The 26,982-nt window shown below is 37.4% G+C and overlaps 1 protein-coding gene across 2 annotated transcripts in view; it reads right to left on the reverse strand.

The window, feature by feature from the left end:
- MTMR2 (myotubularin related protein 2) overlaps window positions 1-26,982 on the reverse strand; it is a 123,552-nt gene that overhangs the window by 62,547 nt on the left and 34,023 nt on the right. For both annotated transcript variants that reach the window (XM_059413188.1, XM_059413194.1), the window contains one exon: window positions 19,514-19,619. In XM_059413188.1, coding sequence (XP_059269171.1) covers window positions 19,514-19,619 — 106 coding nt within the window. The remainder of the gene's footprint in view (window positions 1-19,513; window positions 19,620-26,982) is intronic.

The following is a 26,982-nucleotide window of genomic DNA, read 5'->3' on the forward strand; positions in this document are numbered from 1 at the left end:
GAAAAACAAATGCGGGGGCGCCTTGGTGGCTCAGTGGGTTAAGCCGCTGCCTTCGGCTCAGGTCATGATCTCAGGGTCCTGGGATCGAGCCCCGTATCGGGCTCTCTGCTCAGCGGGGAGCCTGCTTCCTTCTCTCTCTCTCTGCCTGCCTCTCTGCCTGCCTGTGATCTCTCTCTGTCAAATAAATAAATAAAATCTTTAAAAAAAAAAAGAAAGAAAGAAAGAAAAGAAAAGAAAAACAAATGCAGAGGGAGTTCGTTACCACAAAGTCTCCCTTGCAAAAAATGCTGAAAGGACTTGTTCAAACTGAAATGAGAAAAAAAAAAACCACTAATAGAAACATAAAAACATATGAAAATATACATTGCACTGGTAAAGGTAACAGTATCATCAGATTCAGAAAACAGATTCTGAAATAGGATGGTATATTAAACCCTTAACGTATTACAAAGGTTAAAGGAAAAGAAGATTAAAAATAACTGTAGCCAGTATAATTTCTTCACGAATACACAATATAAAAAGAGGTAAACTGCGGCATTAAAAACATGAAAGGTTCAATGCACTATCAAAATCCCAATGACATTTTTCACAGCAATAGAACAAAAAAATCCTAAAATTTACATGGAAACACGAAAGATCCCAAATAGCCAAAGTGATCTTGAAAAAGAACAAAGCTAGAGGGATCACACTTCTTGATTGCAAACTATATTACAAAGCCATAGTAATCAAAAGAGTATGGTACTGTCATAAAAACAGACATGAAGATCAGTGGAATACAGAGCTCAGAAATAAATCCACATATATATGGCCAATTAATTACAACGAAGCTGCCAAGAATATACAATGGGGAAAGGACAGTCTCTTCAATAAATGGTCCTGGGAAAACTGGACAGCTATGTGCAAGACTGAAACTGGACCCCTATCTTATACCATACACAAAAATCAACTCAAAATACATTAAGGATTTGAGAAATAATACCTGAAACAAGTTAAAACTCCTAGATGAAAACACAGAGTGTAAGTTCCTTGACATTGGTCTAGGCAATGGTTTTTGGATTTGACACCAAAACCGAAGGCAACAAAAGCAAAAATAAACACATGGAACTATACCAAACTAAAAAGTTCTGGACAGCAAAGGAAACCAGCGACAAAATGAAAAGGCCAGCTACTTGAATGGAAAAACATATCTGTAAATCTGGTAGGGGGCTAATTTCTAAAATATATTAAAAAAAATTCCTACAACTCAATAGCGTATTTGAAAATTTTTATAATAAAATATTGGCTGGGCAGGGGAGGAGTAAGGATTTTAAAATTCACTGGTCAAGTAAAGGAAAATCACTGGAGGCCTCTGAGAGAGGTAAATAACATTGTTAGGGAGGTATAAAAAACTAAATATGATAAAGATGAAATTATAATAATCAGACATATCAAAATCCTGGATTACTCTGTGGTAGTAGAAATAAAGAGGAATATTTGATACTTGAAGAAGTGATCAGATTTGGCCCTAAGCTTATGATACAAATGCAAGCAATTATTTGAGTAACACTTGATGATTTTTACTTCAGAAGAAGTACATTTCAGATATTTCAGTAATAAGAAATAGAGATTCAACAGAACAAGAGGACAACTCAAAAACACCAGGGCCAGGGTCTACCTTCCTAAAAGGGGGTCTGAAGAATGAAGACAGCAAACCCAGAATGATTCATTAGATCTTTCTGCATTAACATGGAAATATCTTTAATGTAGAAAAAGTCTTAGGACTCTCAGATATGAGAGGAGGAAAGAAGTCCCCTGGAATACATAAAACATGACACAGATACGAGAGATCCTTGCCTGCCTCCGGAACTCTGGCTGTATCAGTAGATAAGATGATATAAGGTCTGTCCTTTGATAGCATTTTATACAATATTTAATGCTTTCCTTATTGTCAAGAAAAGTTTATTCATCATATTAAATTCTTACTGGTGAAAAAAACCCTGCCATACAGACTGAAATTTATAATTCTTTTATACCTAAAACATAATTCACTTTTGCTCTCTCCCCAATGAAAATGTTCCCCATTTTCTTCCACGCCCTCTTGATCAAACTATTTTAAAACTGCTCAGTAACTTTCCATGTGACTTTAAGCTACCTCCCTTTCTCTCCCTCCCTGTCCCTTTCACTCTAATCAGGAAATTACTATAAAGGAAATTCAGAAATCTTGTCTAGAAATGATGATCTGAATGTGAGCAAGTTTATGGGTCAGTTTTCACATGGAATGTCAGATGACAGAAAAACAGGAAAGAGTGTTTTGGAAATCTGCAAAACCCGACATTATAATCACCTGAAAGGGAAAAATGAGCTGTAGAAGTTACAAATTATCTCCACAGTTTCTTTATATACTAAAAACTGTGAAGGAAAAAAATTAAGTACTCATTCTTCATTGAATAATTTCAATAAAAAATTGTTAACATCAATTTAACTTTTTTATACAACTTCACTGACAAACCATGAAGTAGGCAAATGAACCATACAAACAAACTGAACAGGGCAGAGCCACAAACTGGCATCTGGGTAAATCTTATTGGTTGTATATTTGAAAGTACAAATTTGAGCATAGGAACACTGTTTTTTATAGCACTGCCAAGGACAAATTGGTTTTCAGTTGAAACCACACCTACCAAAGGCTGGGTAACATTACATCACTATCAATGATTCAAGAACAAAAAAGCTTAAGTATAGAAAGAAGAACAGTCTGGAAAGCATCACTGCATGCTACGAGTTAACTGTGCCTTCCTCCCTTGAATAAAGATAGGTTGAAGTCCTGACAGTATCTGGGAATGTGGTCTAATTTGGAAATAGGGTCACTGTAGATGTAATTACTTAAGATGAGGATATAGTGGAGTCAGATGGGCCCTAACTTGATATAACTGCTGTCCGTTTAAGAAGAGGACCCTATGAAGACACAGAGATACAGGGAGAATGCCATGCAAAGACAGCGGCGCAGATTCAAGTGATGGATCTATAAGCCTAAGAAGACCAAGGATCACTGGACTTCCCAGCAGCTAAGGGAGAAGTATAGACCAATCTTCCCACCTTGATTTCAGATTCTAACCTCCTAAAAGAAAAACAGTTTTCCACTCTCTACTCTCAACACTTCTAATAACTGAACGTGGTGTGTTTTTCCATAGGAAACAATTCTTTCTCAGTGGATACCAGCTGAGAGTAGGGTCTCTCAGTCCACACAACTGATCCCCACTTCAAGTACCTATCTCAAGTCCTAGACTGTCACCTGTACATCTGACCAACCACCCATAAGTCACATTCCCATGACTCCCCTCCCAAGTTCAATAATTTGCTAGAATGGCTCACAAAACTCAGAGCCACATTTTATTCACATTACCTATTTATTGTAAAGGATATAACTCAAAAGCAGCCAGCTGGAAGAGCCTGGAGGGCAAGGTACAAGGTAAGAGGGTGTATGGAATTTCCATGCCCTGGCTGGGTGGGCGCATCACCTCCCAGTACCACCAAGAATTCACCAGCCCAGTAGCTCTCTAAACCCTTTCAGTCAGGATGTTTTTATAGAAACTTCATTACTCAGATATGATTGATTCAATCACTGACCATTAATGATTAAGTCAAAGTCTGGGCTGAAAGTTCCAAACCTCTAGTCACAAGGGTGGTTCCCCTGACAACCAGGCCCCCATTCTTAGAGGCTTTCCAAAGGTCACCTCACTAACATAAACTCAGGTAAGACTGAAAGGTGTGTGCTATAACAAAGATGTTTCTTTCGCTTTTAGCACTCTGGAACTGTCAGGAGTCAGAAACCAAAACCAAATATTATATCAAAAGATCCTCCTATGGGCCTTATCACTTGGTAAAATTACAAAGGTTTTAGGAGCTCTGGCCAGGAGCTGAGCATGAAGACCAAAACATGTATGTCTTATTATATCACAATATCACACTCCAGAACTATGAAAGCATAAATTCCTGTGTTCTATGCCACTCAGTTCACAGCACTCTGTTACAGCAGCCTGGGAAATGAATACAGCTAATATAAAGAAAAATTTTCAAATCTGAATCTTGAATAATTTTAAATGCAAGCTGTTCTTAACTGTGAAAACTTGGAAGCAACCAAAAAGTCTTTCAATGAATGGATAAACAAACTGTGGTACATCCCTACAAAGGAGTATTTTCAGCAATAGAAAGAAATGTTTTCAAGACAAAAAAAGAAATGGAGAGACTCTAAAGGCATACCATTAAGTGAAAGAAAGCCAGTCTGGCTATGTACTAGACGATTCTACCTATACGACATTCTGGAAAAGGCAAATCTATATAGACAGTAAAGAGATGAGTGGTTGCCAGGGTTCAGTGAAAGGGAAGGAGAGACAAACAGGCAGAGCACAGAGGATTTTTCAGGGCAATGAAACTATTATGCACAATACAGCAATGGTGGAAACATTGCATTATACTTTTGTCAAAACTCACAAAATGTACAACACAAAGAGTAAACCCTTAATGTAAACTAAAGGTTTTAACTAATAATAATGTGTCGGTATTGGTTCATCAATCCTAACAAGTGCACCACACTAATACAAAATATAAATAGGAGAAACTGTGGGAGTCGCAAAAGGGGAGCGTAGGGCTGCAGACTTTTTATTTTCTAATAACTGAGAACATTAAAATAATAATAGCTACTATCTATGAGAGATATTATTTTATAATAGAAAGAAGATCTCTTTTTTTTGAAGATTTTATTTATTTATTAGAGAGAGAGAAACAGAGAGCAAACACACAAGCAGGGGGAAGGGCAGAAGTATGGGGAGAAGCAGGCTCCCTGCTCAGCAGGGAGTCGAATGAGGGACTTGATCCCAGGACACTGAGATCAGGACCTGAACTGAAGGCAGACGCTTAACCGACTGAGCCACCCAGGCGTCCCAGAAATAAGATCTTTAAAGCCAAAAAGTTAGGAGGATGTACTCTTGTGATACAGAACAGTCCTACCTTGATAAAAGATGGCTCAAAAAAGAGTATCTGCCAAAAATGAAATAGAAGTGGATAGGTAGACAGATGAAATATTATCTCAATTACTTACATTTCACCCCACACCAAGGAAAATACCATCATGAACTAGCCTTGTTAATGTACCACTTTTAGATCATTATTCATTTAGTGCTTATAATATGTCTGAAAGAGAAGTAGTAGTAGTACTATTCCTATTTACAAATGGGGTAAGTGACCTTACAGAAGTTGAGCAACTTTTCCAAGGTGACATATACCTTGCAAGGGCAGCTGAACTTGCACTGTGTAACTGTACTGAGATTATGCTCATGATGTGATAGCATTCTGGTGCAACTGTACAGCAGGCAACAAAACGAGGGATGCGAGGCTGAGAAAGAGACCAGGACCAGAGGTAAGAGGTGGAAGTCATTCATAAAGAAACAACAGCTAAAGCTATGAGGGGGCAAAAAAGAGCAGAAGGAAGAAAGAAGGGAGTTAGGGAGTGAGCAAGGACTGAAGGACACATTAAGGTCATTTCTTTTGGCTGTGTATGAAGTGTACAAAGGAGAGGCAATCAGAAAACTGAACCAAGGGGCGCCTGGGTGGCTCAGTGGGTTAAGCTGCTGCCATCAGCTCAGGTCATGATCTCAGGGTCCTGGGATCAAGTCCCGCATCAGGCTCTCTGCTCAGCGAGGAGCCTGCTTCCCTCTCTTTCTCTCTGCCTGCCTCTCCGTCTACTTGTGATTTCTCTGTCAAAAATAAATAAATAAAATCTTTAAAAAAAAAAAAGAAAACTGAACCAAAAGTTGTCACCAGATCTGAAATTGGGGGCCATCATCTTTGACTCCGCTCTCCCCCTAATCTACAACATTGAGGCAGCTTTCATGCATTCTGTCCACATACATATGTTTTCAAATCTGTCCTTCACTTTGCATTATGTCACTACCCTAGCTCATGTCTTTTTATCAATTTTTACTTGGAATTGTTCAGAGCCTCCAAACATGTCTCCTTGTCTCCATTCTACCCGCCTCTAAGTAATACTACCTGTTTGTGTATCCAAGTTTCTTTTACTCCTCCCCCCACAATTCCCAACAAATGGGAACTTATACACACTGTTTAATTCTTGATTGTTTTTAACTGTCTTGAACATATTTTCATATTCACATGTGGAGATCCACCTCTTCTTTCCAAAGACTGCACAGTATTCAATTATAAGCATAAAATCAACCCCGAAAAAGCATTTCTCTTATTTCCAGACTTCTGTCATTACAAATTCTAGCATCAACTTGTCAAGTTTGAACCATATTTTTACAGAATAAGAACTAAAATCTGAACAATATTGAGCACTTCAATTTCATATCAAACAAGGTATGTCTTTCCAATTATTTAAGTGTTCTTTTATATTATTCATCAGAGTTTAAAATTTCTTCATAAAATCTCTGCATATATCTTAAGTTTATTTTTGGATATTTTATATTTTCAAGTGTTATTATAAATAGGATCTTTCCCTCCCTTAAATATATATATTTAAATACCTAAGTATATACTTAAAAGTATTTTCATAATAGGAAGCTATTGATTCTTATATATCAAACTTGGCTTTTAGTATGCCTTGTAATTTTTTTTGTTGAAAGTTGGACATGACGTACTAGGTAAAAAGAACTGAAATAATCAGGCCTTTAGTGATACCATGGTTAAGGTGTGGCGGTGGGAGCGGAAGTTTTCTATAGTCCTATGACTAAGTCCTACAGTCCTCAGTCTTTTTTTTTTTTTTTAAGATTTTTTATTTATTTATTTGACAGACAGAGATCACAAGTAGGCAGAGAGGCAGTCAGAGAGAGGAGGAAGCAGGCTCCCCGCTGAGCAGAGAGCCCGATGCAGGCCTCGATTCCAGGACCCTGGGATCATGACCTGAGCCGAAGGCAGAAGCTTTAACCCACTGAGCCACCCAGGCGCCCAGTCTTCAGTCTTTTAAGGAGCTTGTGCCCCTGGGCCCTGACACTCACAAGTGCTTCTTAGTCTCCCCACTCAAGGTGGGACAGGATGGCTGGATGGTACTGAAGTTTATACTTCTACTTCTCTTCCCCTAGACAGGAGACTAGGAGGCTAGAATTGGGTATTTCCCTTCTCCCAGGTCAGGCAGGCTCTGACAAAACCAGGCAGGGTAGGCAAGTAAAATAGTTTCTCTCAAGGGTAGGCTTTTACCAAAGAGAACAGAATGTTTTCAACATATTTCAAAAACTGGCTATTGTTCCCCTCCCTCTGCCAGAGAAGAGATTTTTCTCACTCTTCTCTGTATGAACCTGGTAGGGTTTTTGTTCGTAAAACTCAGAAAAGTACAAAGACCTCCTAAATGTGGGGTCTCCTGTAGTTGTATCTCTCAGACTTGTCCATTGTGAGCCTCCAGAAATTCATCAATTACAGTTCCTATGCTGATACCCCATCCTGGTTCCTGAGAAGGTTTCTGCTCTACCTGTCTGTCCAATGTGGAGGGCAGCCATTTGGCCCGCAACCTCAGTTCTCTGACGGATCTAAGAAGAGGTGTTGACTTTCAACTTGTTCTGCCTCTTTTTTTTTTTAAGATTTTTGTTTATTTATTTGACAGACAGAGATCACAAGTAGGCAGAGAGGCAGGCAGAGAGAGAGGAGGAAGCAGGCTTCCCGCTAAGCAGAGATCCCAATGCAGGTCTCGATCCCGGACCCTAGGATCATGACCCAAGCCAAAGGCAGAGGCTTTAACCCACTGAAGCCATCAAGGTGCCCCCTTGTTCTGCTTTTTATTTGTTAGAATAGAGTGAGGACTTCCAAGCTCCTTCTTATAACCAGTCATCTAATTACTTTGTTTCTAATAATATTCATTTGATTTTCTTGATTTCCAGGTAAAAATATGCTTATTTTGCCTGTTCCTTTTCAATAATATGCCTACCATGTATTTCTTCTTATCTAATTGCATCAGACAGTACCTATAAACAATGATAACTAACACAGGCATGATAGTAGGTAACCCTATCTTGTTCTTTAGTGGGACTATTTCTACTGTTTTAATACTGTACTATTAAGTAAAATGCTTACATAAGCCTTTACCCATTGCTTTCTAATTTAAAAGTTCTAAAAATCTGAAAGATGTTGAATTTTGTCAAATAGCTTTCATTATGTGCCTTTTCTGTATATATGAAGGTGATTATATGGAATCATGTGTGGGTTGTAACAGCAATTATATCAACAGCACTTTATGCTCAGTTTTGAAGTCTGAAACACTTTTTGTCTTCTCTAGAATTATCATGTTAATTAGTATTCCACCTAATTAAACAACCTTTAGGCACATATACTATTCCTTATCTCCTTACAATGAATTGAATACAGTCAATATTATTCCTGTTGCATCATGATTTATGCTTTCACTATATCATTTTTTCATACTTTCTAATTTTTAAATAATCTTTATTTATGATTCTCTATTATAATGATTTGGCTCTTTTTACTAATCTTAACACATTCAGACTTTTTTCTTTTAAGAGTTAAGGGGATTAATAATATCTTCAAATCACATCAAATTAATTACAGACCCAACAGAATGGTGGGCAAGACATTACTTACTAGAGCCTAGTCAACTGCTGACATCATGAGCTTGTGGTGAGCAGAGCTGAGGAGCTTTTACTCTGGTACCCAACCTTATAACTGTCAAAGGAGAAATTTGGCGGGCTGGGGGGGGGTCTAACTTTTTATTTTTTAATTTTTTTTAAGTTTTATTTTTATGTTTATTTAAATTATGTTATATTAGTCACCATACAGTTACCATACAGTTATATTAGTCACTCATACATCATGAGTTTTTGATGCAATGTTCCATAATTTATTGTTTGTGTACAACACCCAGTGTTCCATGCAATATATGCCCTCCTTAATACCCATCAACCAGGCTAACCCAGTCCCCCACCCAAAGGAGAAATTTTTTTTTTTAAAGATTTTATTTATTTATTTTACAGAGAGAGATCACAAGTAGACAGAGAGGCAGGCAGAGAGAGAGAGGGAAGCAGGCTCCCCACTGAACAGAGAGCCCGATGTGAGACTCGATCCCAGGACCCTGAGATCATGACCTGAGCCAAAGGCAGAAGCTTAACCCACTGAGCCACCCAGGCACCCCCAAAGAAGAAATTTTTAAGGAGGAGTTTCTATATACCAAATACTAAGAGTAAGAGTAGTAAAAGTGCTGGTAATTTTTTTTCCTTAATTCTATTTCTATTTGCCACAAATTTTTATTTCATTATATTACTTTCATTTAAAAAAAAAAAAACTAGCATTGTTATAAACAATAAAATCTTATAAAACAGAGTTAATGGTAACTTTGGAGAAAAATTCAGTAAAACAGAAATCATGAGAGTTTGGACTGAAATCATTTCCTTAATAAGGTTGGATATGAGACAACTGTGACCATTTTCAAATGGATTTTGGCGGCTCTTCAATGACAGAAATGAATTAGTGACCACTTCCACCTCTTTTCCAAATTTTCCTCATATAATTTCTTCAAAGTTTGTTTTTGTTGTTGTTGTTGTTGTTTTAAAGATTTTTTTTGACAGAGAGAGAGAGATCAGAAGTAGGCAGAGAGGCAGGCAGGGAGAGGGGGAAGCAGGTACCTCGCTGAGCAGAGAGCCCGATGCGGGGCTCGATCCCAGGACCCTGAGATCACGACCTGAGCCGAAGGCAGAGGCCTAACCCACTGAGCCCCCCAAGTGCCCCAGTTTTTTGTTTTTTCGTTTTTTTTTTAACATTATCTCTCAGATTATTATCCATATACCTTCTATCAGGAAAAAAAGATCACAATGGACTGGAATCACCTGATGGGGCTGAGTCTATTATTAACATACCATGATTTGTTTCACTAAAGAGCAGAAGGAAGTACATTCCAGATGCATGAGCCAGCATGAATGGAAGTTGAAATGAGCACATGACATTTAAGGGACTATTGAAAAAAAACAAAAACAAAAAAAACCTATCTATAGATGTGGGGTTATGTTCTGGAAAAGATGGACATACTCTGTGATAGCTTTGATGTGACCATACATTGAGAATCCTGAACACAAGGCTTAAAAGTCTACACTTTCTGTAAGAACAGGGATCCCCTGGAAGGATTTTTTTTAGGATTTTTTTTTTTCTAAAATTTATTCCACAGAGAGAGAAAGAGAGTGAGAAAGTGGGGTGAGGGGTCAGAGGGAGATAACCAGACTCCCCACTGAGCGGGAGCCTAACACAGGGCTCAATCCCAAGAGCCTGAGTCATGCTCTGAGCTGAAACCAGGAGTCAGACACTTAACCAACTGAGCCATGCAGGCAGCCCTCCTCCCTGAAGAACTTTTAAATAGGGGTATCACATTATGAAAGTGATTTCAGAGGAAGATTAGCTTTATGATGATGCATTAACTAAATCAGAGAAAAGCAAACCTACCACACAAAAGACTTAGGGACTATTAAGAAACAAAGGACCTATGGGGTGCCTGAGTAGCTCAGTCAGTTAGGCATCTGTCATCAGTTTGGGGTACGATCCCAGGGTCCTGCTCAGCGAGGAGTCTGCTTCTCCCCCAGCTCGTGCTCTCTGTCAAAATAAATAAATAAAATCTTAAAAAAAAAAAAGAATGAAAGGAAAATGAGCAAACAACTTCGTATTCCTCATTCTCTTCTACTGATTCAGTCAACAAAATTTTCCTGAGTACCTTTCACATTCTAGATACTGATCTCTAAGGATTCAACAGAGAATAAGACAAGTATATCTGTCCTCAAGGGGCTTACAGCCATAGCCCTTTTTTATTTTTATGAACTTTAGAATGTTCTGCTTTAGAATGTTTTAGAATGTTCTGTCCTCTTTGCTTCCATAGTATACCTTTTTCATAGTATCTATCATGCAATAATCACTGATTTGCTTACCTCCTTTTCCACTACATGACTCCAAGCTCCATGTTGGCAGAAACCATGTCTTACAGGACACTGTTTCCTCAGAACACCCAGAAAATTTCAAGACTGCAGTGACTTAGTGACTAAATATATAGATTTTATTTGAAACTATGAATAAAACACAGAATTTCTTCCTCCATTTTCCAGATATGGCTAAAAAGTAGTTTCAGGAGTCACTTGATTAGGAGTGCTCCTCAAACTTTTCCACCAACTAAACAAAGCAAATGAGAGGACAAATGTTTCCAGTGCTGCAACCGGCCACAAGTATGAAAGGGCTTTTAAGTCACATTCATTCAGGTACTGTTCTGTGAACTAGGGATATAACTAAGGGTAGAGCTTAAGATGAGAGAGGTCAGATGAACAGTAATCGATAAGCAAGAAAGGTCCTTACCTACCATTTTAGCACAATAAAACTTTTTTATTTTTTTTATAAATAAAACTTTTTAAGTTTCTTTATTTAATAATAATGTTTATGGTTAATATCTTTCAGGACTCATTTACTAATTCCTGCCTGATGCAAGTAATAAAGATAGTATCACATAATTTCTTCTAAAATCTTAATATTCTGATTTTCAATTTTAGGTTTTTAATCTAATGAATTCATTGTTTGTGTATATGTGAATTAGGAACTCAGCTTTTTTTTTTTTAATTTCAATATGGCTAACCCAGCACTGATTACCAAATAGTTCATTCTTTCCCCACTGATTTGTTATACCAACTCTGTCATACACAGAGTCCCTACAAATATCAGTCATTCTTGAACTCTGCCATGTGCCTCCCTGATCTGTTTCCATTCCAATTACTTTAGCTCTACAAATTATTAAGTGAACTCCCCCTTCATTTTTCCTCTTAAGTAATCTTGACTTTTTACTTTTCCATATAAATTTTAGGATCAACTTGCCAAGTTCCACAAGACAAACTTTTGAATTTGGTTTAAAATTATATTGCATTAATAGATATATACTGAAAATATTTGACATCTCCAGATGGTTGTGTCTACTCATCTATTTATTTAGATTTAAGTTCTTAAATAAAGTTGATAACCTTCCCCATACAGTTCTTATATATCTTTTATTACATGCATCCCTGAGTAATGTCATTTCGTTGCTCTTGTGACTGGAAATCTTTTTAAAATCACACTGTCTAAACATTATTGTTAAGGTACAAAAGCATGATTTATCTTTTTAAAGTTATCTTGTATCCAGCAATAGTGCTGATAGTTTGCATATAGATTTTCCTTATATTTTCCATATAGACAATCATCTGTAAATTTAAAAAGCTTTCTTTCTTCCTTTCATTTCTTATACTATTTATTCTTTTCTTATTTTACTGGGTAGGAATTCTAGCATCGTGTTCCTAAGTTTAAAGGCTATGCTTCTAACATTTCCCCAATTAAGTGTAAGACTTATTGAAGAGTTTTGATGGATATCCTTTACCTGGCTCAAGTTATTCTTTTCATTTCATAAGCTCTCAAGAATTGACGCTGGTGTGAGCAGTAGTAGTATTAACTTCTGCTAATGAGTGCTACCTTCAACCATTTTTCCTCTGACTATTGAAATGATTATGTGTAATAGTTCACATGTAAATGTTCACTATCTAATATCTGCTCAATGAGTCTTAATTCATTCTGGCTATATTTACATATTTTCAGAACATGTCAATATTCATGCACACACTCTAGATAAGAAATAATCCAATTATCTCCGACATTTGTTTCATAAAGAAAATACAAATAATATAAAAAGATAAGCAAATTTACTTGATTTAAGCCTTTCAACTATTACAAGATAAGGGCAGATAGCTAAAAACTGAAAATATTACAAATTTTATCTCATATATAGTATTTATATATACATAAATTATACATGTCATATAACACATATATTCCAAGATCAAACAGGCCTTATAAAATAGAGATAAAAGATATAAAATACAATTCCATTCTAATATTGATTCTGAATTATAGACAAACATTGGTATAAATGCCTTATCACAGATACCACAAAGGAAATGTTGCATAGTACAACTTCTAATTTATCTTTTAGTCACCACCATTTAAGGAATTTATTTTAATTAAAACCCAACACTATGCAAATTACACTTTATAAATAAATAGAGCTGTATGCATCTGAATTTTCAAATCCTGCATTTCATGGAAATTATTTCAGTCAGCAAATAAACCAACCAGACACTAGTTCTTTAGGTTCTTAATTTCACTAAGTGCTAAACTTTAAAAATATGTTCTTATTAAAGAAAGCTTGATTTTAACAACTGCAGATTTATAAAAAAAAATAAATGCATTTGTATTAAAAGTTTTAAATGAAAGGGGGCAGGGAGAAAGAAGGGGGAGGGGGAATTTTGAAAGGATTTTTTTGAAAAATTTTAATGAAATTACATAAGTTTCTCTACCACATGAAGAGGAAAAGAAGCAAACAAACACTCTGCATTTATTCACTGAGGAACCATGATTGAATTTACCAAGGCTAAATTTGTGCTCAGTTTTTCAGAAACACATGAATGGATTTTACCATTCCGCAACAAGCAATGCTGAAAAGATGAAAAATATAAAGAGAACTCCTCTTGAATAAATACAAGTTTCAAATATCTAGCATAGTTTCATCTTGTTTTAATAAGAAATCCTCAACACAAGCTTTTACATTCAGCTGTTAATCAACTAACACACTATCTTCTCAGGAAAAGGGTCACTGCACAACACCTGTAGCAGAAATTTTTTACAATTTGATTTAAGATTTCTAATGAAATTGGATTAGCTTTCCAATGCATGGTGCTTTTCATACTTCCATTTAAAAGCTGTTACTAAAGGAGCTTTAAAAGGTTAAGGCTCAGGGCAGGGATAAACAGCTGAGGCTATGTGGAGAACTCAAAGCCTGGAGGTTAACTAACTTCAAATCATTTGTGAATGATGATTTTCACAACCACCAACCATACCAAGCCCCTCATCTCAAGCATACAGCCAAACCACAATCAGGCAGAAAACAACACACAGCTGTCTGCAGTTGGGCTCACCTATAATTAACTAGCACACTTAAATTTTAGGGCCACTGAAGGTATACACACTATACACACTAAATATAAACAACTAACAGAACTGAGGGGAGATCAAACCTTTACTACAAAAAGCCTCCTTTTCTGATTATTTAGGAAAGGAATTTTAATTTATTAAGGAAGTAATGTTCAAAACTGCTATTGCTACCTCAAAAAATGTATTGGGATATTCTTTGTCCCTTCAGAAAAGCTCACTACATGTCTAAAAACAACAGCCAAGTCACAGAAGGCCAGTCACTCTGGGTAATGTGCTGTACAGGGACACAACCCACCTGAGACCAAGTAAGGCGAACACAGAGCTGCGTGCCTTTAAGCATGGTACTTAATTAATCTCTTCTGAATACCAGGTTTCTCACTAGTGACATGGAGTCACAGTATCTGTCTCACAGGACTGTTGTGGAAGTTAAAGGAGATGAGGCTTATATAGCAATAATCGCACCTCGGATAAACCTCACTGGCTACGATACTGGCATATATAAATGTTTACCAGTAGCAAGAAGATTTTTTTCAAGTATTAGAAGCACATTCTTCCTATCTCACCTCTGAAAAGAGCACATATTTGAAATCAGGTGTCATTGTTTTAAAGAATACTAACATTTAATGTAATGTTAATCATTCATCTCCCTTCCACAACTGAGAAAAAAGACTAGGAATCAAAGGTAACTTTAAAAATGAGGGAACAGGGTAACAGGCAGACTACACACTACTATGGAAAGTACAATTAACCTTTGTTGCCCAAAACCATCTTCTCTTCAGTTTAACATTTAACAACTGTCTCTTCATTCATCTCATAAAGATTTTCCGAGGGACCCTCTAAACTTTGAAAGATGCTTAATTCATAAGGCACTAATGGAAAGAATCCCAACAGTCATGGAGTTGATATGTAATTTCAGAAGATTCCCTTGGTACTCCAGAGCGCTAAGAAAGTCAATACTCTGGTACATTTTTGTATCTGATGTTAAACCGGAAGGGACAACAGGCATAAAATAAGACTACTCCAGACTAATGTGCATATATGATCACCCCACCCATGATATCACCTCCAAATAAAATGCATGCAAATGACGTTTTGCTTCAGAAGTAAAATAACTTTGTTCCTTTTTGGTGAAAGGAAGGAAGGGAGGGAGGGGAGGGAAGAGGTGGGGTAGGGGAGGAGGGAGGGAGGAGAGGAGAGGGAAGAAAGGGAGGGAAGGGAGAAGAAAGAAAGAGAAGGAAGGAAGGGAAGGAGGGAGGGAGGAAGGAGAGAGAGAAAGGGAGGGAGGGAGGGAGAGGAAGGGAGAAAGGAAGAAAGCCTAGTGCCCAGATCTTGGTTTCTAATACCATTCTCCAATAAAAGAAATCTGGGCTCCTTGAGAAATGGGATGTCCATCACCACCACTGCTATTCAACATAGTACTAGAGGTCCTAGCCTCAGCAATCAGACAACAAAAGGAAATCAAAGGCATCCAAATCAGCAAAGAAGAAGTCAAACTATCACTCTTCGCAGATGATATGATACTATATGTGGAAAACCCAAAAGACTCCACTCCAAAACTGCTAGAACTTACACAGGAATTCAGTAAAGTGTCAGGATATAAAATCAATGCACAGAAATCAGTTGCATTTCTCTACACCAACAACAAGACAGAAGAAAGAGAAATTAAGGAGTTAATCCCATTTACAATTGCACCCCAAACCATAAGATACCTAGGAATAAACCTAACCAAAGAGGCTAAGAATCTATACTCAGAAAACTATAAAGTACTCATGAAAGAAATTGAGGAAGACACAAAGAAATGGGAAAATGTTCCATGCTCCTGGACTGGAAGAATAAATATTGTGAAAATGTCTATGCTACCTAAAGCAATCTACACATTTAATGCAATTCCTATCAAAGTACCATCCATTTTCTTCAAAGAAATGGAACAAATAATCCTAAAATTTATATGGAACCAGAAAAGACCTTGAATAGCCAAAGGAATATTGAAAAAGAAAGCCAAAGTTGGTGGCATCACAATTCCGGACTTCAAGCTCTATTGCAAAGCTGTCATCATCAAGACAGCATGGTACTGGCACAAAAACAGACACAGAGATCAATGGAACAGAATAGAGAGCCCAGAAATAGACCCTCAACTCTAAGGTCAACTAATCTTCGACAAAGCAGGAAAGAATGTCCAATGGAAAATGGACAGCCTCTTCAATAAATGGTGTTGGGAAAATTGGACAGCCACATGCAGAAAAATGAAATTGGACCATTTCCTTACACCACACACAAAAATAGAATCAAAATGGATGAAGGACCTCAATGTGAGAAAGAAATGGATGATGATTTTAAAACTGAGGCAGGAAATATCAAGATAAGGCTGGACTATCCTGTAGTGCTTACTTAGTAAAGTAACACAGGGTTGAGAACAAAACAAAACAATGATAGGAATACATCAAAGGGACAGATAATCTAACTGAGGTAACTCTCAATTTGGAGTTGGAACAATCTGCACAACAAGGTAGCACTGAATTAAGATCCAAAATAGAAAATAGATATCCATAAGTAAATACTGATATAAATAAATGGCTGCATAAAGTGATAAATGAGAGAGGAGAGACAAATATCCAGGCAGAGGAATTACAAAAAATGTATGTAGAAGTTCCACTCTCAACAAGATGAGCTTAAATTCGGGCTGTACATAGCCACTTCCTTCAGAGACTACAGTATAAAAAGGCAGGGGAGGGAAAAAAAAAAAAGTATTTTGTATTGAAAACCCCTAACTCTACCTCCCTCCACCAAGTGATTAAGGTTAACATCCACAGTGATAAATCATGTCGACAGTATGTACCCTTGACATGATGTGATGAAGATGGCTCTTTACCTCTGTGATCTTATTCCCCAAAAGACATAACCCCAGTCTATGGGTAAAATATCGGACAGCCTACAAAACACCTGATGAGTGCTCTTTAAAACTGTCAGGATCACCAAAAACAAAGAGTCTGAAAGCGTGTCACAGCCAAGAAACACCTAAGGAGACATGACTGATAAATGTGATATGATGTCCTAGATGGGATCCTAGAACAAAAACAAGGAAATCATGTAAAGACTAAGGACACTTGAAAAAAGTGTAGGCTTTAGTTAATTATACCATGGGTTCATTATTTTTGAGAGATGTATCACACAAATGTAAGACATTAATAATAGGGGAAAGTGGAGGTCAAGTACATAGGAACCCCATATTATCTATGCAATTTTTCTGTAAATCAAAGTGTTTTAAATTTTTAAAAATATCTAGTAAGAAATAAATTATAATGTTTAATATACAAATTAAAATTATGGGAGCACCTGGGTGGCTCAGTGGGTTAAGCTGCTGCCTTCAGCTCAGGTCATGATCCCCGAGTCCTAGGATTGGGCTCTCTGCTCAGCAGGGAGTCTGCTTCCCCCTCTCTCTCTGCCTGCCTCTCTGCCTACTTGTGATCTCTCTCTCTCTGTCAAATAAATAAATAAAATATTTGAAAAAAAATTATGACCCTCATTTTGTCCCAATGTAAGTCAGTCACTCTTATTTATAAATTTGGTGTCCCAAGGAAATGAAGGAGACCTGCCTTCAAAAAAGCTGAGAGCAGAGGCCACCTTTCAGCTGTGATTCACAGGTGTGCCTAGTTAAGTAGTTTAACTAACTTAACCCTCACAAGAACACAAAAATGGTTTATTTTGAACCATTTACTTATATTTTATTTCAGACAAGAAAAGGCAGATTGAATATTAATAATGCAGGCATAGCCAGAAGCAAAAGTGACATTTCTCCCACTCCTAGTAGGAGTTCTTTATCATCACAACACGAGTTAAAAGCAAACACTGTGGGGCACCTGGCTGGCTCAGTCGGTTGGGCATCCAACCCTTGGCTTTGGCTGAGGGGCTGTGCCCCACATCAGGCTCCATGCTCAACACGGAGTCTGCTTGTCCCTCTCCCTTTGCTGCCCCCCCCTTGCTCATTTGCTCTCTTTTCTCAAATAAGTAAATAAATAAAATCTTTTTTAAAAAATGATGTTTTTAACTAATGTAATCTGCCTAGAAGTAGCCCAAAAAGATTCACAGGCCTTCAGTGGATTTGTATTAACAGAATGAATAAACAAAAGTTAGATACATATATAAAAGATAGGGGGTTTTTTTGAAGATTTTATTTATTTGAGAGAGAGAGAGAGTGAGAAAGCATAAAGGGACTGGGGAGGTCAGAGGGAGAAGCAGACTCCCTGCTGAACGGGGAGCCCAATGTGGGACTCTATCCTGGGATTCCAGGATCATGACCTAAGCCAAAGGCTGTGTCTTAACCAACTGAGCCCCAGGTGCCCCAAAAGGTAAATTTTTAAATAGCAATGAATTAAGGAGAGGGAATGATGGGTTTATATCCATCATTATTAATGATGAACCCTGCCCTTAATGTATATTATGCAACAAAATAATAGCTAAAGATATTATGAAGCCTTCATAATTAGCACAATATATCCAGACTATAAAGATAAATGTTTATTATTTTTAATAATGTTTAAAGTCAGGTTATACCCAAACTATTATTTTATGACATTTCACAACACAAGAACAAAAAAGAGGAAGACTTTACAGATGTTTTGTAATCTGTATTCTTACATCTGTTGGATTCTGTCTTGAAAATTTAACACAAAAAAAGATACAGTCTCAGTATATGCTTAAGAGCAAATGACTTCATTAATATAAAAAATAAAAATGTTCTCATTAAAATTGTGGAAGTATAACCACTGGGAAAGCAGCCACTTGGTCAGGATAAAAAGACTCCAAGGTTTAAGGGTTAGCACTGCACATGAAATTCATTTTCTCCATCATTCAAAGATAAGCAGTTGTAGAAAGGCCGATGAATCCAAAAACATTCAAAATGCTACAGGATATCACTGGTGTGGTTAATTTCATAGCAATAAGACCTTGAACAAATACAAGAATATTTAAACTATAATGAGATGCATAGCAACTACAACACTATATTTAAGTGACTTAGCTCCAGAACTGGAGGTGAGCTAGACTAGCTAGAGAATTTATTAGTGACGAGACTTTGGACATGGTATTAAGCTCTATGAATTATTATTATCCCTAGAATAGTGATGAAAATAGTCTCTACCTCACAGAATTTGAAGAAGTATTACAAGAGCTATTTCATTACAGGATGTAGAACAACACTCGGGATATGGTAAGTACTCAAAAAAGGTTAGCTATTATGGGCCACCATTATGGGAGTAATTGTGAACATCTTTGACATGACAACCAAACACACTAATTATCTTTTTGCGAAGAACTTCAAAGTTATCAAACTCAGAAATGAATTACATATTTTTCTTTTACAAATAAGATTTCCAGACCTGGGGCCTGTTCTGGGATATACTATAAAGACAGGTCTTGGTAGACTACTTAGAGCAAGGTTGTAATTTAGTGCAAGGTTGCACTTAGGGCAAGGTTACACTCAGTGTTGGCCACAAACAGCTAACAAAAAATATATCAAAATACCTCAAAAAAATGGCATACATACCCTCAAATCAGGAGAAAAGTTGTCTGCAGAAGTTGAAATGGAATCCGATGACACTACAGAAGCTGATTTTGTATGCACTGAATTCTCTGAATGAGAAGTGGAAGCACTACAAAACACAAAAGCACAGTACGTTTCAAAAATGAGGGCTTTAAAACACAATTTCAGAAATTCTACTAATTCGAACTTCAAATTCTACTAATTGCAACTCCATTATTTATTAAAACTTCCATTGCCAACCAGTCCTACTTTGTCTATTCAAGCCTGTCTTCAAATACTGATAAATTACAAACTCCCTGTACCTGCAGGCTTAAGTATTTTTACCACAGTCCCTCTGGACAGACCCCCAGTACTCCTGAATAAACATGGGGCTAATTCTTTTTGTTCAACCATCCACTCCTTCATCCATCCAATCAACACTCACTGAATGATCCAATATACAAAACCATTACACTAGGCTCTAAGATTTGGAGATAGATAGGATAAAACCCTCACGTTCACAAAGTTCACAAACTGTGGCAGAGACAGATAAGTAAATAAATGGTGTGTTGTGATGACGATACTAAGCCCTGTGAAACTGAAGAAAGGAAGCCCCCTTTAAAATAGTCAGGAGGCAAGAAGGGGGGGATCTCTCACGCACTACCATTCTCTGCAGTCCTCTGCATTCCCAACAGGAAGAAGCCTCTATTTTACCACCCCAGGAGAAGGAAGATTTTCTCCTTGTCTGGCAAAAGCCCCGCCAAAGAGAAGCTGTCACAACTCAGCCAACTAAAGCCACTACACTTCAAACACCAGTTTAGTCCAATGAGCTTTGTGTTTCTAACACAAAGTTTATAACTGCTCCTCTGTATCCCCCTTTTCCACATAAAAGAGCATCCCTCTCCTTTGTTCTCTGGACTTGCCTATGGTTGTGCCATAATGCTCATGTCTCAAACTGCAATTTTGTTATTCCTGATAAATCCATTTTGCTGGAAATATAACTGACAGCTTTATTTTCAAGGTTAACAAACTACAAACACAGAGAGAAACATGAAGACAGAGACAGAGACAGAAACAGAGAAAACGGACCGTGGGGGAAAGGCAAAGGAAGAACCCAACTTTCCCCAGGAACTTCAGGGAAGATTTCACAGAAAAGATATTCTTTGAAGCAAGTCTTGAAAGACAGAAAATTGCCAAGCTGACAAACAAGTAAGGGAACTCCAAAAGCATACAGACCAAAAGCACTGCAAAGATCCTGAATGATCGAAGAGTCCAGAACACTTGAGAAACTACAAAAAGTTCACAGGGCTAGAGAAGTGGAACAGATACAGGTGCCTGTCACCTGTCTTTCCACCTGTATCTTTCCACTAATCAAATTCTATATAAGCCTGTCTTAAATATTTACTTCTTCCATTACATTACGTAATCACAATTTAATTAATTTAACTACCCCAAAAGGAAGAACTGTCTTCATTTTCCACAAAATCCACTTGAGTGTCTACATATACTATTAACATGTATTATTTTTGTTAAATTCTAAAACAGTGACAATATGCCTATACCACAAACTGAATGATTTACATCATTTCCTTATATCAGTAAAACAAAGTTAAAATCATTTAAAATTAAAAAAAAAAAAAAGGTGAAAAAATCTCGGGCACTTGGAATCGAAGCTTAAGGTTCTGATTAAAAAATACATTTTTCTAAAGCTCCACTCCCAACATATTGAAAGGCTTCCTCACACCAAAAGTCAAATTTGTTTCATCAGATTTTGATAAAATAAACCATCTTGAGATGTGAAACTTAAAAACCAGATTTTTATTTTAAAATTTGTTCACCATAAACCTGCTGTAACAATAACTAAATTATTTCTACAATGTGAAAACCATCTTCTCCAAAAGAAACTGTCACTTCAATTTCTCTTGTTACATTTTTCGGCCTTACTGAGGAGTGACTGATAAAGGAGAACTATACAGGACACATTATGGTGTATAACATGATTTTCTGATATATGTATACACCTTGAAATGTGAAATGAGTACCACAATCAAGCCAACACAAACACCCATCACCTCACATCATTACTTTTTTTTTTTTTTTTGTGGGGAGAAAATTTGAGATCTACCCTTTTGGCAATTTCAAGAGTATACGGTACAGTATTACAACAGTCACCATGCTATACATAAGGTCCCTGGAACTATTCACATTGTATCTAACACTTTGTCCCTTTTGCTCAGTATCTCCCCATCCTCCTCTTTTCAGATCTATGGTCTGAAAATATGCTCATATTCTGCAGGTCCCTTTTGCATTTTGTTATTTCGTTTGCTATAGAGAAATTGTTTAGTTTGATGTAGTTTATTTTTGCTTTTGTTGTGCCTATGCTAGTGGTGTCAAGTCCAAGAAACTGTTCTAAAGCTAATGCTAAGGAGATTTTCCCTTGTTTCCTTCTAGGATTTTTAAACACTCAGGCCTCACATCTAAATGTTTAATCCATTTTGGTTTGATTTCTGTGAATAGTGTAACATCAGGGTTCAATTTCATCCTTTTGCATGTGGATATCCATTTTTACCAAAACCACTGTACATTCTTGGCACCCTTTTCAAAGACAAGTTGACTGTATTTGTGTGGTTTTATTTCTGGGCTCTCTACCCTGTTCTGTTAATCTGTGTGTCCCTTTTTTATGCCAGGACCATACTGTTTTGAAAATTACAACTTTGCAATACAGTTTGAAGATAGGAAGTAAGATGCCTCCAGCTTTGTTCTTCATGTTCAAGATTGCTTTAGCTATTTGGGGTCTTCTGAGGTACCACAATGATTTCGGGATTCTTTTTTCAATGAAAATTGCTACTGGAATTTTTAAAGAATGTGTTGAATCTGTAGACCACTTTGGTCAGCATGGACATCTTAGGATTAATTCTTCTAATCCATTAACACAATATAACTTTCCATTGATTTATGCCTTCAGTTTTCTCCATCACAGTTTTACAGTTTGTACAAGTCTTTACCCTCTTTGGTTAGATTTGCTCCTAAGTATTTTACTCTTTTTGATGCTACCACAATGGAATTATTTTAATTTCTTTTTTGGAGAGTTGTTAGTGTATAGAAACACAACTGATTTCTGCATGTTGATTTTGCATCCTGCAACTTTCCTCAATTTGTTTATTAGTTTTAACAGTTTCTTGGTAGAGCCTTTACAGTTCTCCAATGTAAGATCATGCCATCTGCAAAATGTTTGATTTTTTTACAAGATTTTTTATTTATTTATTTGACAGAGAGAGAGAGAGAGGACAAGCAGAGAGAGCAGCAGGCAAAGGCAGAGGAAAAAGCAGGCACCCCACAGAGCAGGGAGCCCTATATGGGGCTCCATCCCAGGACCCGGAGACAAAGACCTGAGCTGAAGGCAGACACCGAACTGACTGAGCCAACCAGGTGCCCTGAAAAATGTTTTTATATATTCATACAATGGGAAAATTATCTCTCCCAAAATAAATTCACTTAAATGGATTAAAAACAGTATTCTAGTAGGAAGACTTCATAACATTTTTTTCAAATGCAAACATGTATTTATTTTATTAACTATTTCAAGGTGTGAGTATAAGTTGTTATTTGTTTAGACCCAACAACTTGTAATATTACACAAAGGAGTAGTCACAAGAAATTCTATTATCTAATTTTACAATATAAAGATAGAGAAACTGACAGAGAAATGTTTTCTTCCTTTCTTCTTTTTTCTTTTTTGTTGTTGTAGCCAACTTCTCACTAATTAAATGCCATCTGTGTTAAAATAACAGATAAAATAATCAAACTTTAGGCATAGTACTTTGAGAGACATTATTTGTTGCCTACTCCATATACATACATAACTCTTTTTTCCCTGACTTTGATTAGGGCAAAATGTGCCCAGCCTAACATGACAGGCTTGCTTTTGGCTCCCTTGTGGCCAGGAGAACCATGTGACACAACTTCGGTTAATGAGATTTAAGAGAAACTATGTTAATAGTTACAAAAATCAAAGGTTTCATAATAAAGGTGAGCAGGAACAGCAGGACAATCCTTAACCTTTCCCATTTTCTCTTGGCTGGAACAAGAATGTAAAGCTTAGGAATACTGTAGCCATCTTGTAAACATGACCAACAAGCTGACCTGGCTAAGAACTGGGACCCAAATAACAGGAAGAACATAAAGTCCTCGTGGCATCACTGAGCAGCCGAATCCACACCAGCTCCCTACGTATCAAATTTTTGTTATATAAAAAAATGAAGTTCATTTTTTTTAAGATTTATTTATCTATTTGAGAGAGAGGGTATGTGCAGCAGAGAGAGAGTGCAGAGGGAGAGAATCTTCAAGCAGACTCCCCGCTGAGCATGGAGTCCAATGTAGGGCTTGATATCACAACCTAGGAGATCATGACCTGAGCCAAAACAAGGGTCAGATGCCTAACCGACTGAGCCCCCCAGGTGCCCCTGAAGTTCAATTTTTAAAAACACTGCAATGGAGTTTTTTATTCTGTACAGCCAAACACAATTCTAAATGATATGGCAATCAGCACCTCATAAAGTCGATTTTGGACAAGTTCAAATGTGCAAAACTACTTTTTAAACATATGACCTTCTAAGAGAAGATAAAATTAAAGGCAATAAAACACAATTTGGAATTATGGGTATTACTTAGAAAAAATGATTTGACAGAGAAGATATAATAGCATGTGCCACTGAGAAACCAAAGGGTTATTTAAAGTCAAAGTATAAAGTAAATATATCTAAGGGACATAAAATAAGAAAGCTAGGTTCTATAACTAATAACTTGCAGTCTCAAAGAATTAGTCCTTCAAGCAGAAGTATGGCAAATAGCTTTTAATTATTAACTTCTCTTTCCAGACATGCATAAACATGGGTAGTAGATATTATGACCCACCGTGTTATATGTGAAGCAGTGCTGATGTGTATAGTTCTAGGTGACCAGTTTACAAGAGGTTTTAAACCCCAAGCAAATGAGTAGAGGCTGAAAGAGACAGGAGTAGAGTATATCCTAATGCTGTTCTTGTGATGACGGCAGACACACACATGCCCATACACACAACAGAACTATTCAATGTTCTTCTGGTATAAACAGGATGTGCTGCCCTTTATGGCCACTCAGACTGGAGGTGGCCACAGACACCCTAGAATGCAGAGCTCTATTTTCAGTGGTTTTTTTTTTCTTCTGTCAGATGGGCTTTGTGCATGCTTCTGATCATCACAGGCCACTGGTATAATACAATCTAATGTCCGCTGCTCTTTTCCATTGCTCCCTTGCTTCTGTTGAGGTCAAACTCTCTATGTTGATCTTTTATGAACTATTCCACAAGCAAGCTCTGTATTTCCCTGAATTCACATCTTTGCTCATGCCATTCCAAAACAGAATGCCTCTTTATCCCCGTCTATTTATTGACATCCTACCAACTCTTTAAGACCCAGTTAAAAAGCAAGCTTTCCAAGAAGTCCTCCCGTGGTGTTCCAGCTGGAGCTAAACTCTCATTCCTCTGCACTTTCACAGACTTCTGCCTATACTCTGTAATTACACCTAACACTTTCCACATTAGACCAGAGTTCTTTGGTTACATGGCCTCCTCTTTTTTAAATCATAAACTGCTAGAGGATAAGAATTTTGTAACTGGCAAGGCATTTGAACTTGGAGCAAAGACTGCAGTCTGCTAACCTCATTAAGTAACCAATACCACTTTGGTCCTCACTTTTCCTAGGCCCACAAACTTCACTGCCGTCGGTCCAAACATTCCTGCCATCCTTGTCATCCTGAGCCTCTCTGCAAAAATGCCAGACCTTCCTCTCTATGTGTTTCCTCCATGTATTTTCCCTGCTCAGGTCTTCTTTCAGCTACTAGCCGGTCCTAACCTTTACATCAGAGTCGTTATTTCAGAGTGACTCAAATGCCTCACATCTTCAATGGAATTTTCCCTCCACCTCTCTGCCTCAGCTAACCCTTTTTCCTGGGAGACCCCACTTCCCTGTAGCATTTTCTAAAGGAGACTCTTCCCCAGCACCTAACAAAACCCAAAGGCAAAACCAGCACTTCCCCAGCTCCACTCTCACGTTTCCACACTAGTATTACTTTTCCATCTTCACATGTAAAAGACTTTTTCCTCTTCTGGCATTTGTGTGTATAGCTTCCCTATTACTGTCATCCACCTACCTTTTAATTACTGCTCACTCACTAAGGACTTTTTCAGGACTTTTCTTCTCCAAAGCTGCTCTCTGCTCCAAAGCCGTCATGGCAATTTTAACGGCGACAAGGATAAACCAGCAACAACCTACTGCAAAATTCCTCAGCTCCTACACCCCCTCACCCACATTCCCACTTCAGCAATGTGCTTCTGTGGTCATACCCTGGACTTCATCATTCTGGGAACTACTCAGTGTCTACAATCTTAAACTCAAGGAAACCAATCTCTGTCTACCGACAGATGGTATCCTTTCCAAATATCTCACTTCCTTAACCTTTCCTTCATCTAATCTTCAACACACTGGAGACAAATCATCTCTCAGCCCCTCCACTGGTCATTATCCTTCATGCTTCTTTGCTCTCCTTCTCCCACACACTTCTCTCCCTATCTGGCCTGAAATGTATAGGAATATTTTATAATCTCTTCAGCAAACCTTCAGCATCCTTATATCCTATTCATTGGCCAACACGGCTTTGCCAACCCCTAAATTTGGATCAATATAACTATCTGTCTTCTCTGTGCTACAGTTTAGCTATTATGGAAGAAATCTGCAAAGTGGGGTCCCGTAAGACTCAGTTAGAAATGTGAGTTAGGCCCAAGGCAGTGCTCAGCAATGCATCACATCCAATCAATCCGAAGTCCTATAGTGTCCACCTCCCCATCACCTCAAATGCATCCATTTTTCCATCCTAATTTTTACTGCTTTAATTCAACACCTCTTACCTGAACTACAGCAAATCACCCATCTCCTTTCTTCTACTCACCCAATATATCACCGCAAACTAATGCCAAAGTGGTCCTTCAAAAACAGAGATCCTATCATATCATTCCCCTAACTTAAATTTTTATTGATTCCTCAATCCCTCCCAAATTGAGCCCAAACTCCTTAGCATAACACCGGAAGTCTTCCATGATCTGGACCTGTTCTACGTAACTCACTGTAGCTTTAACTCATCTGAAGCCATTGGGAATGGCTTACAGAGTGCCTCTATCTTCTAGCCGTTTCACGCCTCTTTCCTTTGCTACCCCTGCTGATAATTGCCTGCAACGTCCTTCATAGACTCCCATGCCCTCTTTGCCCCTATTCATCTTGTAGGCATGACTCTCTTCCTTTACTGTACACTGGATGTATTCTTATCAAAATACCTGTATACTTTATTGCCTTTAATCATCTGCAAGCTCTTCCTCTCAGATATTTTTGTTATTGTATACTATTCCAGTATACAGATTCTTTCTTTACCACAGATCATTTCCCCTCCTTGCTCTCAATAAA

Source organism: Mustela nigripes, chromosome 1, assembly GCF_022355385.1.
Source record: "Mustela nigripes isolate SB6536 chromosome 1, MUSNIG.SB6536, whole genome shotgun sequence".
Taxonomy (NCBI): Eukaryota; Metazoa; Chordata; class Mammalia; order Carnivora; family Mustelidae; genus Mustela; species Mustela nigripes.